The sequence below is a fragment of the Vanessa tameamea genome, chromosome 3, assembly GCF_037043105.1.
Source record: "Vanessa tameamea isolate UH-Manoa-2023 chromosome 3, ilVanTame1 primary haplotype, whole genome shotgun sequence".
In the NCBI taxonomy this organism is placed as follows: Eukaryota; Metazoa; Arthropoda; class Insecta; order Lepidoptera; family Nymphalidae; genus Vanessa; species Vanessa tameamea.
The window spans coordinates 5,184,611-5,200,815 of NC_087311.1; the positions used below are offsets into that span (position 1 = coordinate 5,184,611).

The 16,205-nt window shown below is 30.8% G+C and overlaps 1 protein-coding gene across 2 annotated transcripts; it reads right to left on the bottom strand.

The window, feature by feature from the left end:
• Positions 1-5,086: 5,086 nt before the first annotated feature.
• LOC113397415 (gamma-aminobutyric acid receptor subunit beta-like) lies at positions 5,087-14,093 on the bottom strand. 2 transcript variants are annotated; one of them, XM_026635739.2, is made up of 10 exons: positions 13,778-14,093; positions 10,974-11,074; positions 10,183-10,250; positions 8,444-8,589; positions 8,136-8,293; positions 7,716-7,831; positions 7,047-7,215; positions 6,714-6,962; positions 6,085-6,273; positions 5,087-5,291 (listed from the first exon to the last, which is right to left on the bottom strand). In XM_026635739.2, the coding sequence occupies exons 1-10, from the start codon at positions 13,882-13,884 to the stop codon at positions 5,116-5,118; spliced, it is 1,479 nt and encodes a 492-aa protein (XP_026491524.2). In that variant the 5' UTR covers positions 13,885-14,093; the 3' UTR covers positions 5,087-5,115. The 2 variants fall into 2 exon arrangements, with proteins under 2 accessions (XP_026491524.2, XP_026491523.2); XM_026635738.2 differs by having other exon boundaries at positions 6,085-6,276.
• Between the last annotated feature and the right edge of the window lie 2,112 nt (positions 14,094-16,205).

The following is a 16,205-nucleotide window of genomic DNA, read 5'->3' on the forward strand; positions in this document are numbered from 1 at the left end:
CCCGCACCGCAATCGTCCCGCGCAGTCTGCGCTTCGTCGATGAATGGAGCCGCTCGCTAGTACCTAGCTACTATTTAAAGTCCTTTTTAGCACTCACCTACATTTGTATTGTATCGGCTTCTGAATAACTGTCGACGAAAATAGCTTATAGACTTATAAATATAGTCAAATAAGTGTTTGTCACTTGAAATTTACTGCCTTAGCAGCCTTAATTTGTGTATAGCTTAATTTTATTTTTAACTATATTAAAAAACCTGTACTATGGAAATATCATTTAACTATTTAAACCTGTCTTTATAGCTATTAACAGTTGTTTAATAATTAATTTAACTTGAACGACAATCGAGGTACATTCGTCATTTAAAAGGTATATTTTAAGAACAAGAGTAGAGGACTCTTGTTTTTAATTCTGATACCCTTAGCGAAGGTCTAGCATGTTCCGTAACTTTATTATCTCAACGAAAACGTTCACCCCCAACAGATGGCAGTACAATGAAGACAAACTGTCTACTATCGATTGAATTTTATAAGTATATTTATTATATAAATTCAAAATTTGTCATATAGAATTAAGTTAATTTTAAGTAAGTTTGTCAAGTCTGCCAATTAACAAAAAAAAAAAAAATTAACTATCACTACTTGTTTTAAAAAACGTTAAACTGTTAAATAACATGTTTATTCACTTAATTGTCTTATTAAAATGACTTAAGTTTATTTTTATACTGAATTTAATAAATCGTTTTTAAAAATGACGATAAGAAATCCTAAAATAATATTAAATATTAACATAAAATAAACTCTACATTATCTATGCGCATTCTTAAGAGGGAAATGGTAAAAAAGTATTATACAGTGAATTTAAACATGCATCAGATCAGATACCCCGGAAGTTAAAGGTCATTGTTTTTTAATCTGAATTTCTATTGTTATTTAAATGTGTTAACACTGAAAAGGATTCCTTCTATATTGATATTATTATTTTCTCATACTCAACCAAGGACATCTATCGTATTTCGCTAGAACTATTTTACAGACCATTATAATAAATGATAGATAGAAGGGAAACCTTATTTGAGTAAAACAAAAAACAGAATGCGCTTAACACTCCAACGAATCTCGGTAGCTCTGAGATGCTGCTGAAAATTTACCAAGTATAGTGCTTAAGAAGTCAACAGATGCCACTACAATAGCGCTTAGATTTCCAAAATAAATACAAGACAATTTATGGTAAAATAATATATTTGACGTTAATTATTAATAATTTTAATAAATATTTTTTATATTATTAGTATGTAAACGCAAGAGGTTTTATATACGATGACTCTTATTGTGTTGAAGACAACTTTATTACAGAAACTCGAATAAAGTTCAGATATCAATGTAAGTTAAAATTTAAAATGATTTATAATAGAAGTGATTTATACTGAAATGCACCAGTGTTGTTATTCATTCAAACCATAAGCCCAGGCATAAGATGGCTGCTCTGCAACTGCGACATTCTTCTAAGACAACTGACGACGCTTGGTCATACTTTTATCAATGACTAGCGACCCGCCCCGGCTTTGCACGGGTTCAATGCTGATTCTAAATATAATACAGATTTTTTTATATACACAGGTTTTTCAGTCAGTTCAGGGCCATATGGATCTATATTAAATGCACAATGTTTTTGAGGTACTTATTTGGACAAGGATTAATGCTGTATTGTTTAAAAAGCGTCGTAAATAAGCATTTATTTCTCGTTAAAAGTAAAGAATAAAAATGGTTATTGTGGGTTATCCCTAAGAGATAGATAGACACATAGCATCGCGGATTTTTTTTTACCTTTTTGAGGTGTAAAATGATGTAAAATCATTTGATCTATCTAGTAGAGTTTTGCCAGCATTTGCAATGTAAACGCAAAAAAAAATGTGTTCATATACGATATCACATTAGAAACCTCTAAAATCAGTAGCCTCTCTCTTATATTATGCATGTATTATGCATACAAACCATGCTCTTGAATCACTCTATCTATTAAAACAGCAACAAGATCCGTTGCGCAGTTTTAGAGATCTAAGTATACATAGGGACAGACAGAAAGCGGGAAGCGACTTTGTTTTTTCTATGTAGTGATATTACAAGGTATGTGTACGTTCTGAATCTCAAAAATCATAGTTCAATAACTTAATAGTTCGCTTGTATATCTGACTACACCAGCAATGTTATTATCATTAGCACAGTATCATTAATTGACAATATAATTAGTTGGACTGGACGATAGTATCCCTAAAAATTAGATGTCAGGTCTAGATCAGACACTACCCTTTCATTCGTTCACTCTACTGTTACCGATAGCAATAAAATAATAATGCGTTTTTCTTGTGATGCAAAATTCATAATATAGTTTATTCCACGATGCTGGTCTAACACGGATTCGTAGATACGCATGTCAAAGAATATCATTGACATAAGTCACATGAAGGTGTCACGAGTTGAATTATAAAAACAATTTAGGTACATTGAAATTAAGTTGGGCTTACCAAGGCTTGAACCCACAATCATCGGTTAAGTTGCATTCGTTCTAATTCATCTCAGATCCACCTTAACCTTATGTAGAAAATGCCTTAAACAACATTTGTCAGATTTTTGGGCGATTCATAAAGATACAGCTTATTTAATGAACTTATTGTGAGTTTAGCATTATTAACGGCAGATTCCCGTAAAACAGGTGTAATAAAAGCATTTATAATCACGAATCAAGATTCTTTTGCAGTTCCCCAAGTCCCTTTTTTATTTCTAAAAAGGACACACTGTTAAAGCGCTGTTAATCTTAAGTAATGTCAACAATATAGGTAACTTAAAACTTATGAAATAAACTTATGATTGAAAGAGCTTTGCGTAAACCAAAGGACTTGATAATATTAATATGGCATGACGAAGTTTAAATCTGGAATGGATTGGAAAATCTAGCAAAACCCGGATGACAAGTCTAGAGGAAGAAAAGACATCCGATTCTTATTACTTGGTTGGACTTGGGTAAGCTGGAATTTGTCGCTTATACGTCTTACCTTTATATGTGGTAAGGTGTTATGTTCGTATGGAGTTTTGGAATTTAATTCTCTCAAAATCTATACACATTTCCAGTGTTCGTATTTCCTCCCTTTGTACAAGCATTGTTTGTTTTGCAAAACGATATGAATTTTTAAATAATACAAGGTCATAACTTAATTTATCTTATTGAAAAGTAGCATAAAAGTAGCGTGGAACTTAGATTAAGATATATGCATATAAATTATGAGATGCAAAATTAATTTAACACTTACAATAACTTATACTTAAACATAATCTATACTGAAATTAACAGTTGACCTCGGAGTAATCATGCAAAAACCTTTCTTAAAAGTATAACATAGGATGACAGCTAGTTCATTTTTTGCCCAAAGGATCGGAATTGCGTGTTGACGGGGAAATGATGCTAGAATTCTTGCCACCGTTCCAAGCGGTAATGATTTGTAAATAATTATTTTTGTTTATATGTACTTAAGGCGTTTTAATGTTAGTAAATGTAATACTTTAAAAAAGATATTATACTATAAAATATAATATATTTACTAAAAGAAAACACTTATCAAATCCATTATGGATTTGAAAAGTAAAAGGAACTTAAAAAAAAACTAAAATATAAAATAACATGTCAACATGTTTGTTTTTACCTTTCGACTTACACGTTACTTCGAATTAAAACTTTAGTACTTTGAATGTCGTATTCAGGTTTTAACAGAAAACAAATATTTTATTCAATCATTTATAGGGTGTACATAGCCTTGGTAAAAATAAAACGAAATAAAAGTAACGTAAAGTAAAAGTAACTTAACAAAAACAAACTAAAATATAAAATAAGATGTCATGTTTGTTTTTACCTTTCGACTAATACGTTTCTTCGAATTTAAACTTTAGTAATATGAATGTCGTATTCTTGTTTTAAAAGAAAACAAATATATTAATCAAACATTTATAAGGTGTTATGTAGTGTTGTTAAAAATAAAACAAAATGTGCCTGACATTTTATTTTACAATATATTTAGTAAATTTCATTGATTTGCATCAAGCTAATAGAAACATCGACAGCTACCGTTTTGTTACAGATTTTCTTAAACCGATTAAAATATTTACATTTAGAGATAATGTTCTACATCATTTAATTAGCATAATACAATTATTTTATTTAAAGTAAATGAACGAGATACTGATATAATGTTATCCGAAATAGAATATGATAACTATTTCAACTTTTACTTTTAGTAGTAACATCATTGTTAAATAAGTATTTAATACATTTAAACTAGATTTATATATGTTATATTAAACGTAATTATATACTTATCTAATGAAAATCTAATTCTAATAATATATATTTATAATTTGTCATACTATACTATGCTGTTTACTTAAAAATAAATAGCAGACAGGCGAAGTATACTTCTAAGTCAAACTTATTTTCTGTTTATAATCGTAATACTTAAAGTAACGTTTAATTTTAAAATGAGGTTTATAACATGTTATTAATACATTATAAATGGCAGTTTCCGTGCATTGTACATTAATTAAATAAACAAATAAGAATTTTAAATTAGAAGCAACATAATTTTCTTTAATAAAAAAACATCGTTAACAATATACAGTTAGTGTTATAAAGTGAGCCCTCATATAGCTATATTCATATCTTTTTATTCCACATAAAAGAAAGAGATAGCGATTATTTTAGTAATGTCAGATTCATAGTTTACTTTAGAAACTTTGTACAACAGAATCGATATCGGTTCCAGTACAGTGTTTTATCAATATGAACGAAATAATTACAAGTTTTGTTAACACCAAGGAAACTCTTTCTATTGTAAGGATATACTAACATATTCGAAACTTAAAAATAATTTATAGACAATGCTAAACGCTAGTGTTAAATATTTTTTTTCAAAGCGAAACTTCATTGGGCACGCTGAGAATACATTTTCAAAATGCAGTTTGAGTAGAATGTTTCATAGTATATGTTACGTTCGAGTGATGTGATTCAGATCAGATTTCACTTGTACTTTGATTTTTTATCTTTAAATTATTTTTACATAATCTAAATCCCTAATCGAATATATAGAAAACCCAATAGACACCGTTAAATATAAGAAAGCATATTGGGAAAATGACGCGTGAATACGTGTCTATGACGTTAACGTCACGTATTTTGGGCATTGAAGCTTTTATGACAGTAGCGCCTCGTTTCAGAGCGTGCATCATCTTTGGCTTGTTGGTATTATCTGAAACAACAACAATAATAATAAATTTAAGACATTTTACTACTAGTATAAATATAATATATATATATAAAAATATATTACTAGTGTCACAAAAAAATAAGCAACCAAAACCTTTAAATACATAAATTTTAATTTAAAAAACAGGTTTCTGAAAATAAAACATTTATGTATTGTTTTATTTTACAATTACATAATAATAAATTGAACTGGTAAAATTATACATATGTATTTTATTTATATCAAAGGTTAATTGTCAATTAATGTATGTTAAATATAATCGTTTAAAAAAGTCTAAAATAACCCATTTCTAAATGCATATTCATTTTAATTTATAATTAAAATTAATATATTATGTAAATCAGAAATGTCCCACAGAGTTTACAACTATGTAATAGCCGTAGATTACATAATTGTTTATATAATTGTAGATAATTAGTAAAGCGAAACAGGCAACTCTTAATGCAATAAAACAGCACGTTAAAACGGTATGTAACATCTGCCACACCAACGCAGCAGTGCAGCGTTGTGAAATAAGCTTCCAAGTGTTCTCCATGAGAAGGCAGTTGGTCTCCTCCGTGTTATGGAGATGTAAGGAAATTTGATCGCTTACCATCAGGTACCTATTCCACAAGCAAAAAAAACAATACTAAGCATTGCTGTTTAACGGTAGAATATAATATGCTATAAGCTATACAATGGATTTTTGCCAGACGGGTTTGCACAAAGCATAGGGGCTGAATGAAAGCCAAATAAAATATAAATGAAAATAAAATATGTAATATATTATATATACTTCTCGAGTTCTTCGAATGAGGCCGTGTCCTGTAGCGCAGGTTCGTATAATCTCTCTGGAGTCGCAGCGACGGTGGTGCACCAGTGGTAGGTGGCAGCGGTCGCGACCGCAGACTTGGCAACGGAGACACTCGTCCAGTGGTAGTTGTGTATTCACGGAGAGCTATGATTTCTTCTGGAGAGTGGGAACCTTCTTTGAAAGAAACATAATTTAAAATCTTAGTAATGTAGAGATATAATATGGATAATTTTTTTGTTTTTTTAAATTTCAAAAGAAACTGTAAATAAGTTGGGATGGGTGAAGTAGTTAGGTAAAAATATTTAGGTAAAATATTTTCTTTAAAAAACAATCAATTGTGGTGTCAATTACTAAATTCGTTACTAAAATACGATATTGTGATTTAATTGACATACATAAGATAAACCTAATACAAAAAAAACACTTTTAAGGTACAGTTGACTCTAATTAAATATCCTTTTATAAATAATTATAATAGGATATTTAATTTATATATTAATTTAATATATAAACTTAATTTATATATATTTAATTATAATAATATAATTCTTAATTTTAAATATTATGATGATGATATGATGAGCATTCAATCAAAGTTCATAAAGACCTACCGCCAGATTTTAGTTCCTTATCCATACTAGTGCTAGTGGAAATTTGGTCGCGGTTTTTTAACTTGGCACGCTTTCTTGCCCTTGCGCCCCAGTAGGTATAGTTTACTGCGGCATATTCCAGGAGTGCCGCGAATACGAACACGAAGCACATGACAAGGTAAATGTCAATCGCTTTCACGTAAGATATGCGCGGCAAACTGCTCCTAACACCTGTGCTAATGGTAGTCATTGTAAGCACAGTGGTGATTCCTATATGAAAAAAAAAATCTTTGATTATTTTGCTCACTATATCTAATCTAAAAAAAAATCTATATATCATTATTATTATATTACCTAATGCAACTCTGGCCGAAGTAGCCTCGTGATTGATCCAGAAGGAGACCCAAGATAGCATTACAATCAAAATGCTCGGCAGGTAGGTTTGAAACACAAAATATCCAATGTTCCTTCGAAGTTTGAAACTGAGAGATAACCGTTGATAGATGCCAGTAGCTAACTTCTCCTGAAACGACACACGACTTTAATAGGTGCGCTTTCTCTGTCGTGATTTATAGCCCAAGTTAAGGAATTTGTATTAGGCGTAGAGTGCCAGTATCTAATGTGTATTAACATAGTACAATTTACTAAACAAAGTATTTATCAGAAAGGTGTTAACACTATATACATATAATAGTATTAACACCTTTCCTATAAATACTTTGTTAATACGTTAATATTATATACATAAATATCGGCATGAAGTATAGATTGTTCACTCAGGATGGCGTGCACCTTTACGGCAAATTAATTGTTAAAAAAAACTTATAATAGTATGTATACTTTTTGTCGTCTTTACTCTTAGTCACCTCACGCACACTAAGACATATTGTAAGCACGAGCGTCACTTATACTAATGTACGCTGACAATAATTTAACGTGGTGAATCGATCTCCATACTAATCAAAATAATTAAATAGAAAATGTTATATAATAAATATTAAATATGAAAATTGGTCGCCACACCTTTCTGTCGTTAGTTTCGTGTCCGAGAATAGTAAATTGAGGAAGTTCTGCGTCTTCGACTCCACGTACAGGTGTTTCTTTCCAGTACATGACCACGTCCGACACAGTGTAGCCATCTATATGATAAAGTTGTACGTTAGTATACCGTTATAAACGTCAATTATACGAATACAACAGTTAATGTATTTCGTACAAGAAGCTATTTAACTCTTGAATGAAATTATGAAAAGATCGGTCGGAAAATTGTCGGTCAATATTTGAAATTCCATATCATTCAATGGAGTATAAAATAAGCATAAATAAAAAAAACATCATTACGGCTCAACCACAAAAAATGAACGCTTGCTCTAACAAAACTTTAAACTCAACAGACGAAGCAAGCGAGTAATGGTGAGCTGGATTGAGAATATAGAGTCACACAGCTTTCAATCTCGACGGTGCAGTTCTGGCTGTCAAGGGGGTAGTAGTGCAAGTCCATCATGCAGGCGAGTGTGGCCGTGAAACGCATGCCGTAGGTCACGCTACCGTCCCCGCCGAGGCGAACCAGCTTGTTGCGTTCCGTCACATCGTGGAGAAAACTAGAATACAAACAAATCGATAAACAAATTAATAACATATTTAACATATTTTCGTAAAAAATATAGTTTTTGTTTTACAGGTAGATCACCAGTGAAGATATTTATTTATTCTTAGTCTTACTTACATCTTATTTTTGTCAAGAATCTTACCTATTTTTGTCGTTTGCAAAGAAGGTGTCCGGTACCCAAATTTTATCAGCGAAATCTCCAGATAAGGTTAGGACCTCGTCTTGTAAACCGAAAGCGAGCCTCTCATCTTTCCAATATTGATTTAAATAAAGGGTTATTGTGTAGTCCTAAAAGTACATTTAAATGAAATTAATCCACGAATGTAAGGGAGTTTTCAAATTTAGTTGTTTACGGTAAGCATGGGGTATCTTAACAATAAAAAGTGGTTGAAGATTCCATCGATTTGCTGACTCAACTTTGCTCCTCGGTCACCGACGACAGATATGTGTCAAGTGATCACGGCCTTGCTCTCTTTTCGCTATTAAAAGCTTAATGAATTACAACGAGCAATCGAGTACACCCCTGTTTTGTCAGTAAAGCAATCTCGACGTCGAGTTATTGACGTGTCACGTTCAACTAACTTCCGAAACTCAAGATAATGGCTTCGTTTATTATTATTTTTTATGAATATTATGTTCAATTAAAAATGATTTTAATGTAATTATGGGTGAGTTGACGTTTAAAGCAGTAATCGTAATGAGTATCCTTACATGGCTAACATTTAGATAAATTACTCCTATGATATATTTTAAAAAAAATATTGTCATGGAATTAGGGTTATTTTAAAATCAAAATATACTTTGCTCATGTAGGCTTTTATAAGCATTTTTGAATCAAATATTACATATTTGTTTAGATCCTTGATTCTACAGATGTCTTCAGACGGTGATAAAAGAAATATTAGAATTTCTAAATGAAACAATTTAAATATGTCCAATGATCGTACTAAAAATCTGTACTAAAAATTTAAAACAACGTAAAGTTTTTTACGCGATACTTAGACAGTTTTGAATCAAATATATTCATTTCTTACTTTAGTTACCATAAGCCAATTGTATCTTTTTTGGAAGATAATGACATAATTGTAAGTACAAAAAGTCTTAAGTATTGTTGAAATCAATGATGACAATGACACAAACAATGATAATAATGTTAAAAATCAAGTACATTGACATTTATGTAAATACAAATACTATCCATAAATAATGGGATTGTATTTTAATCGTTATTTCAATTAAATTGTATTCATATTTTGTCATGATCTTGTACTGTAAATGATGCAACAGATTTGAAAACCAGTGATTTTAATTAAAAAATTAGGAAATTTAAAATTTTAATACTATAAGTTCTAAGTTTTCAGTTCTATCGGCAGTCCCTATTGCCGACAATATTTTTTTAATCATACTGTATACACAATGCAATACACATGCGCTTTTTATGCGTTTACTAAAAAATACCAACATAATGTCTCTAAAATAACTAAATAGGCCAAATTAATTATAGAAAATATAGACTCTTTATAAAAATTTAATCATATCACACACTTCTCTGTAAACAATTTTCATCTATCCTTTATACTTATAGTAATTGAAAAAAAAACACAGATAAATATGAAAAAAAAATGTTCCTTCGTAATTTTGTTTGTCCTCAAACATAATGCTAATATAAAAAATAATCATAATATACATATAAAAAAAAAAACTTTTTAATCGGATTAACAGTTTTTATGAGCCTAGAAAATCAAACCAAAGAGGTTTAATGCGAAGCACTTCAAGACATAAAATGTACCTACATTACGATGGAAAACATAAACATTAAAAAAAAAAAAACAAATTGACCTGGAGTATGAAAATGCTTTGAAAACAATAATTTTCACTCACCATATTAACTTCGGATATTGCGTCGAAACTAGCAATGGTTAAATCCATGCCGACGTAAAGCGGGTCGCCTGTGGAGTAATAACATTTGTGCAAGGAAGCAGGTCCTCGATGCGAGTTAAATGGACTGCTGACGAATGGCAGCGTGTTTACTGAATTCAATATATTGAATCTACATGCCTAGGAAAATGCAATAAATAATGTGCATCCTAAAGGTTACGTGTAATATGAAACAAGGTTTAAGTTGCAGAATTGCAGCTATATTTATTTAGAGATTCTCTATCTACGAGAGAAACTTCCTAAGCATTAATTACTATGAGTGAGTATAAGTTGTACCTTCATCGAGATATTAAAGTCAGTATTATTTACTTACACAACATTATTAATGTGCGAATCTTACATATACTATATATACGACCTAGTTACAATCTAGAATATTATTATTTTTCATTGAGCTATGATTTAACTGGATAAATAGCTATTTTGGCTATATCTAAAGAATAGTAGGAAGGCAGTAAAAGGAAGGAGCTATGATAAAACTACTTTTTTAATTATACATATTAAAAACAAGTTCGACAAGACATCAACAGTGTTTGAGGGATATTTATTTTTCTTATAACAATTTAAGTGTTCATGAAATATACTTACAACGATTGCTATTATCAATAAAAAAATTCCTCTCTATAATTACCTATATGACGAATATGCATATCCACGAATAAAAATTAATTGTAATAATCAATTCACATAGCAGTTAGTTTTGTTTTAAGTTCTAAATTGTTTAGTTTACGTACCGCCGAAGTTAGGACGTAGACGAATGTCGTAGCCGTCGAGAATACGAGTAACCGTGTGAGTGACGTTCTCCAAACGATCAACCGCTACAGTGCGCTCCGGTCTACAAAAAAACGTCATAATCAAACGTCAACATATTAACTTTTATTAACAAACAGTTGATCCGGGTGATTTTACCCATATCAAGCATTACTGCTCCGCACCGTTGACTAGCGTGATGTTTAAAGTTTGACATTTAAAGTTTTACCAATCTCAATAGATGAGCTACCTAACGCAAATAGATAGTTACAAATCATATTGGTAGACCCTGATTTAAAAGCGTTTAAATTATCAAATAAATACTATTCAGATTAAACTAATTAGTAACTGCCTGTTAATATTCCACCTGCTTGGCAAAAGCCTCCTCTCCCTTTTGAGGAGAAGGTTTGGAGCTTACTCTACCACGCTTTTTTAATGCGGGTTGGTGGATACACAAAGCAGATTCCCTTCTCTCACGTGCAGGTTTCCTCGCGATATATAATTGGCCTCTATTTAATTTATTATAATAAAATATATTCTCAATTAACAATTAAACAGTATTTGATGATCAAAGTCATGAGTCGAAGTCGAAAATAGGGTGATCCGTAGATCGTCAAAGATATATCACGATTTTGCATCGAAATATCACCGACCTGTGATGAAAGACACTCAGTGGGATTTTGGTATTTTATTCCAATAATATAGGTTATAATCATATTGAAAGTAATGTAATTTAAAACTAAATTTATATGTAATATATAAACCAGTATCAATCTAATTAGAATTTCTTGAGTAAGATTATTGCAATACATATAATACAACTATACCCTAGGAAATCGAAATGCATTAATTTGAAGCAAGAAAATCAAATATTTATGTTTTAACACATGAGCTGAAGGATTAATTTAATTTAATATATATATTTTTTTACAATTTTATTACGCAGCGCAACCGTGGTGCAGATGCTGCCCTTAATATTTGTTGTGGTCAATTATAATCATTAATAATAATATCTATCATGTGAGAAAATCAATCACATTTTGCTCGCCAGCATCGTAAGTAATCATTCCTTGATTTTTTTTATAAATTATGTAACGGCAAGAATTAATTTCGTATCTCACTCGTGACATGCTGACAGCCGACTTACGATGAACCGCCATTTTGATGTGGGATAAATTTCATAACTACTAATAAATGTCTCATATCACATTCCGTCATTTCTCGCTCGTGTTCTGCGGTGAGTTTCGAGTTTTTGTTACAGATTATTTTCTGGTATTCCGCTGTAAAAGCAGAGGCTTGCAAAGTAGGCGACAAAATAGATATTTTGACGAATAATTTGAAAAACCTAGCTAGGTGTTTCAAATTAGTCTCCTTTTACAATAAAGATCGAGGTAGAATAAGCTCCAAACTTTAGTCTTCTTCTTTCTTTAATTACTTTTAAAGGCTCATAATTTTTTTTTTAGTTGGAAATGAGTGCGTCTGTAACGCACAATACATCCAACTAGCTGTAACATATGTACCTTTGCTTTTCTTATAATATATGTAACTTAATCACCTAATATTCACCTAATCATATGTAATCGTTTCGTGACTCATAGTTTCGAAAGCAGGGTCTTCCTTATCTTGAATGTGATTCATAATTTCATAATTATATTCTTTATAATGACATTATAGGTTTAAAATTGATTTTACGTCAAAAAACACAGGCAAATTTACACTTTATTAAATCAGCGCGTACTGCCAATCAATTACAATTAATAAAAACATAAATATTTTCGCTTATTTTACACTAGACGTTTATATTAGAAAAATAAAATTGTCATTTCGTAAAAGAATTCTATTTATAAACAATCAATATATCTATTAACAATCAGTCCTCAGGCGAATAAATCCCTTTCAAATAACATCTGTATATATGCATCTAAACACTCAGAAGAGGTATTTAAATGAGTTTCCCTCTGGCTTAGATAGAATTGCCATTTAGCGAGAGGATTCCCTAAATCCAATATGAAATTAACCTAACGTCGGTGACGGTCGGAAAACCTATTACAACAACGAGATAGATTTGTGTTTAGTTCAACATGACTGGTCTAATATGACCAACTACTATATCTATTTGTATACCTATTGTACTCATGGTTACGAATTATATGTTTTTAATATTTATAAAAATTATTATCTTATTAAAAACAATCTTAATTTAATATAAGCAGCATTTTAAATTTACCTTACACTTTTACATTTAATTTTAAAATATGTTTGTAAATGAACTCACTTTCAGAACGCTTTCACGATACCGTCGGCCGTCGGAAAATATGTACGAAACTTTAAAAAATGTAAACCAATCATTTCCACTTAAATTGTTTTTTTTTTTTTAATTTTTATTATTGTAATACGTAAAATAATAGTTGAAATGTATTCACAGATTTTATTTTTCTTTATGCGTCAATCACCTGAAAACTACTAAATGGATCATGAGACTATCATATGACATATGACTAATCAACTGCGAATCATTCAAAGATGGTTAAAGCTACATATTATTATTTTTTTGAATTTCATTAATTCCCTTTCACTTTTTTATATTTAGTGCCCAGCGTTGTGGGCGGGTAACAGCTAGTTTATAAAAAAATAATATAATTTATATACATGCCACGCAATAAATGATAAACTTATCAAATATCATAATTTTTATTTCAAGCAAAATCTTTCAGACAAAACTAATAAATTTTTAATTTTTATAAAATATATTTTTTAAGACAAAATCTCGTGTTATAGCAATACTTACTGTGCTTTTACTAAAGCAAAAAATAGCGGGAGAATGAACATAAGCAGAAGTGTCTGGCGCGCGTGCAGGCGAGCTGAACGCGCAGGAGGTTGGCGACTCACGCTCATCGCGCGGTCGAGGCGCGCGACTGTCGCCGCATCGCGCGATCACCGACACCACATGTTTCCCAATACTACGTTCTTTGAACCGCACATTACAACTTTAAAACTTTTGAAGCAAGTCTCATTACCGGTAAAGCAAAGAGTTGCGTTGCGCGAGACGCAATGCAAGTTATCGCAGTGTGCGATCACGGTAAGGCGTGAGCGGTCGCGGCGGCAGCGGCGCGCGGAGTGTCGTCGCGCGTGCGCCACGCCTCCACAATGGACACTTATAACTTTGTAACTCCCTTACTTTTAACTTAGGGAAGCCCGCCCAAAATATTTACAACAGATCACACTATATATTATTAAAAGTAAATTCAGGAGAACTTACAAACACTATAGTATAACTTACATGCATACGTACATCTAAAATCCTTTTATTAATAATGGATTAAAATAAATCCAATAGAAACTTTTTATTTTTTGAGAAATGATTAAAGTCCTTTAATATTGTAAACACTACGATTTGCTTCCATCTTGCTTATGGAAGTGAACCTGAAGTATATAGCCGTCGAGTATCTGAATGCATGTTGGTGGAATGTGATGCAATGCTGCGCGCAACCGGCAGGTGCGGAAGTTATTTGCAAGGCGCGACGCGTCCGCCCGTAGATTAGACTCGTCAACGATGATAAAATGTTATATTTGTGTATGCTTAACAATTGAACAATTTATCGGTTTATGAAATCTCTTCCAAGACTTATAGATTTTCTTATTCGACAATTTATATTTTGTAAAGAGAGAAAGCAAATGTTAACTGTAATTTATAGTAGAGTAGATACTAGATATATATTTAATAATAGACGCATTTTAAGTTTTATAAAGTATGTAGCCTTTATCGGATAATAAGTCAAAAAAAAATCAAACCAAAAGTCTTTAAATATTATTGTTTTTAAGGTTTTAAAAAGAAATTTAAATATCCTGCATCATCAAGCACTCATGCCGAAAGACAAAAATATTTTTAATAAAATGGCACTCATGATGTTTTCACAAGTTCAATTGATTCCATATAATATTTTTTCCAAACCAATAAGTTGAATGAAAAGATCTTATCGTATTACAAATAGCAATTCTCGTGAAACCCAGCGCCATCGACGCGTAAAAAATAAAAGGGGCAAAAAAATAAGTGCGAATATATTCGTATTTCGTATATAATATGGAAATATTTCTTCAAAAAAAAGTACTAGTTGCAAAATATTATGAAAATAAATATTATTTTGTATAGCTCTCTGCTTAGCTGGTTTGTATTTCTTAAAGCGTGTGTGAGGGCTACATTGAGGCTACATTGACCATTCACAAACATTTTACAGCAAGGGGCATGTACTCGTCTACTTTCTTTAAAATATGAATACAATTTTGTTTTGCACACGACCAAACATTATTCTTATAATTATTAAACAATATCCCAATTACTCCTTAGTGGTATATTATTTTTTTATACCTTCGAATCGGAAAAAATATTTCCGTGAAACTGGAGAAGTTCCCTAGATTTTTATCGTAAGTTTAAATCCACGAAAGGGTGATATATTTTCCAAAATAGTCCATGGACCGTAATATAAGCGTAACTGCGACATACCTCGCAGGAGTAAAATGCCTACTTGAAATAATGTTGTCGTTTACGTTTGCCAGTGTTTTCACTCAAAGTCCCGTCGTCCTTTCAGAGTGGTTCACCCGCTAACTATGTAGGTAAATAACGTTACTGAGCATGCTAAGACGTTCACTCGAGCGAATTCAATATACCTGTATTCAAAAAGTAATGTAGTTTCTAAGTGACACAAAATATACAGGTATTATTAAAAAAAATAATAATAGTAAATTATGATATTTGACTATTATAAAACTCAATAATAACATTGAGATGTAAAGTTATACGTGAAATTAATTTATGATATGTCTCAGTAACATACGACATTTCACTTGAATTTACTATTTAATTTTCAAATTCAGTTTTGTAAAAGCATCGTATTATACATGATAATAAATTATTATTAACTGTATATAAAACGTAGAAAAAAAATATTTTCAAAACACGTTAAACATATCATTGCTTTATGTATAACGAAATTTAATTTACTGATAATTTACTACTAATTTTACTAATAATTTACTAAAAACTTAATATTAAAATTATCGAAATGTAAGCTTTTATGAATATGTATCTCATATAATTTATTTTAAAATTTTATAAACAACGAGTGACTGATTTGTTTGTTAATGATAAAACATACCAGGCCTTAATTTGGTTCGAATTTCGAATTCCTGTCGAGTCACATTTAATTATACATTTAAAG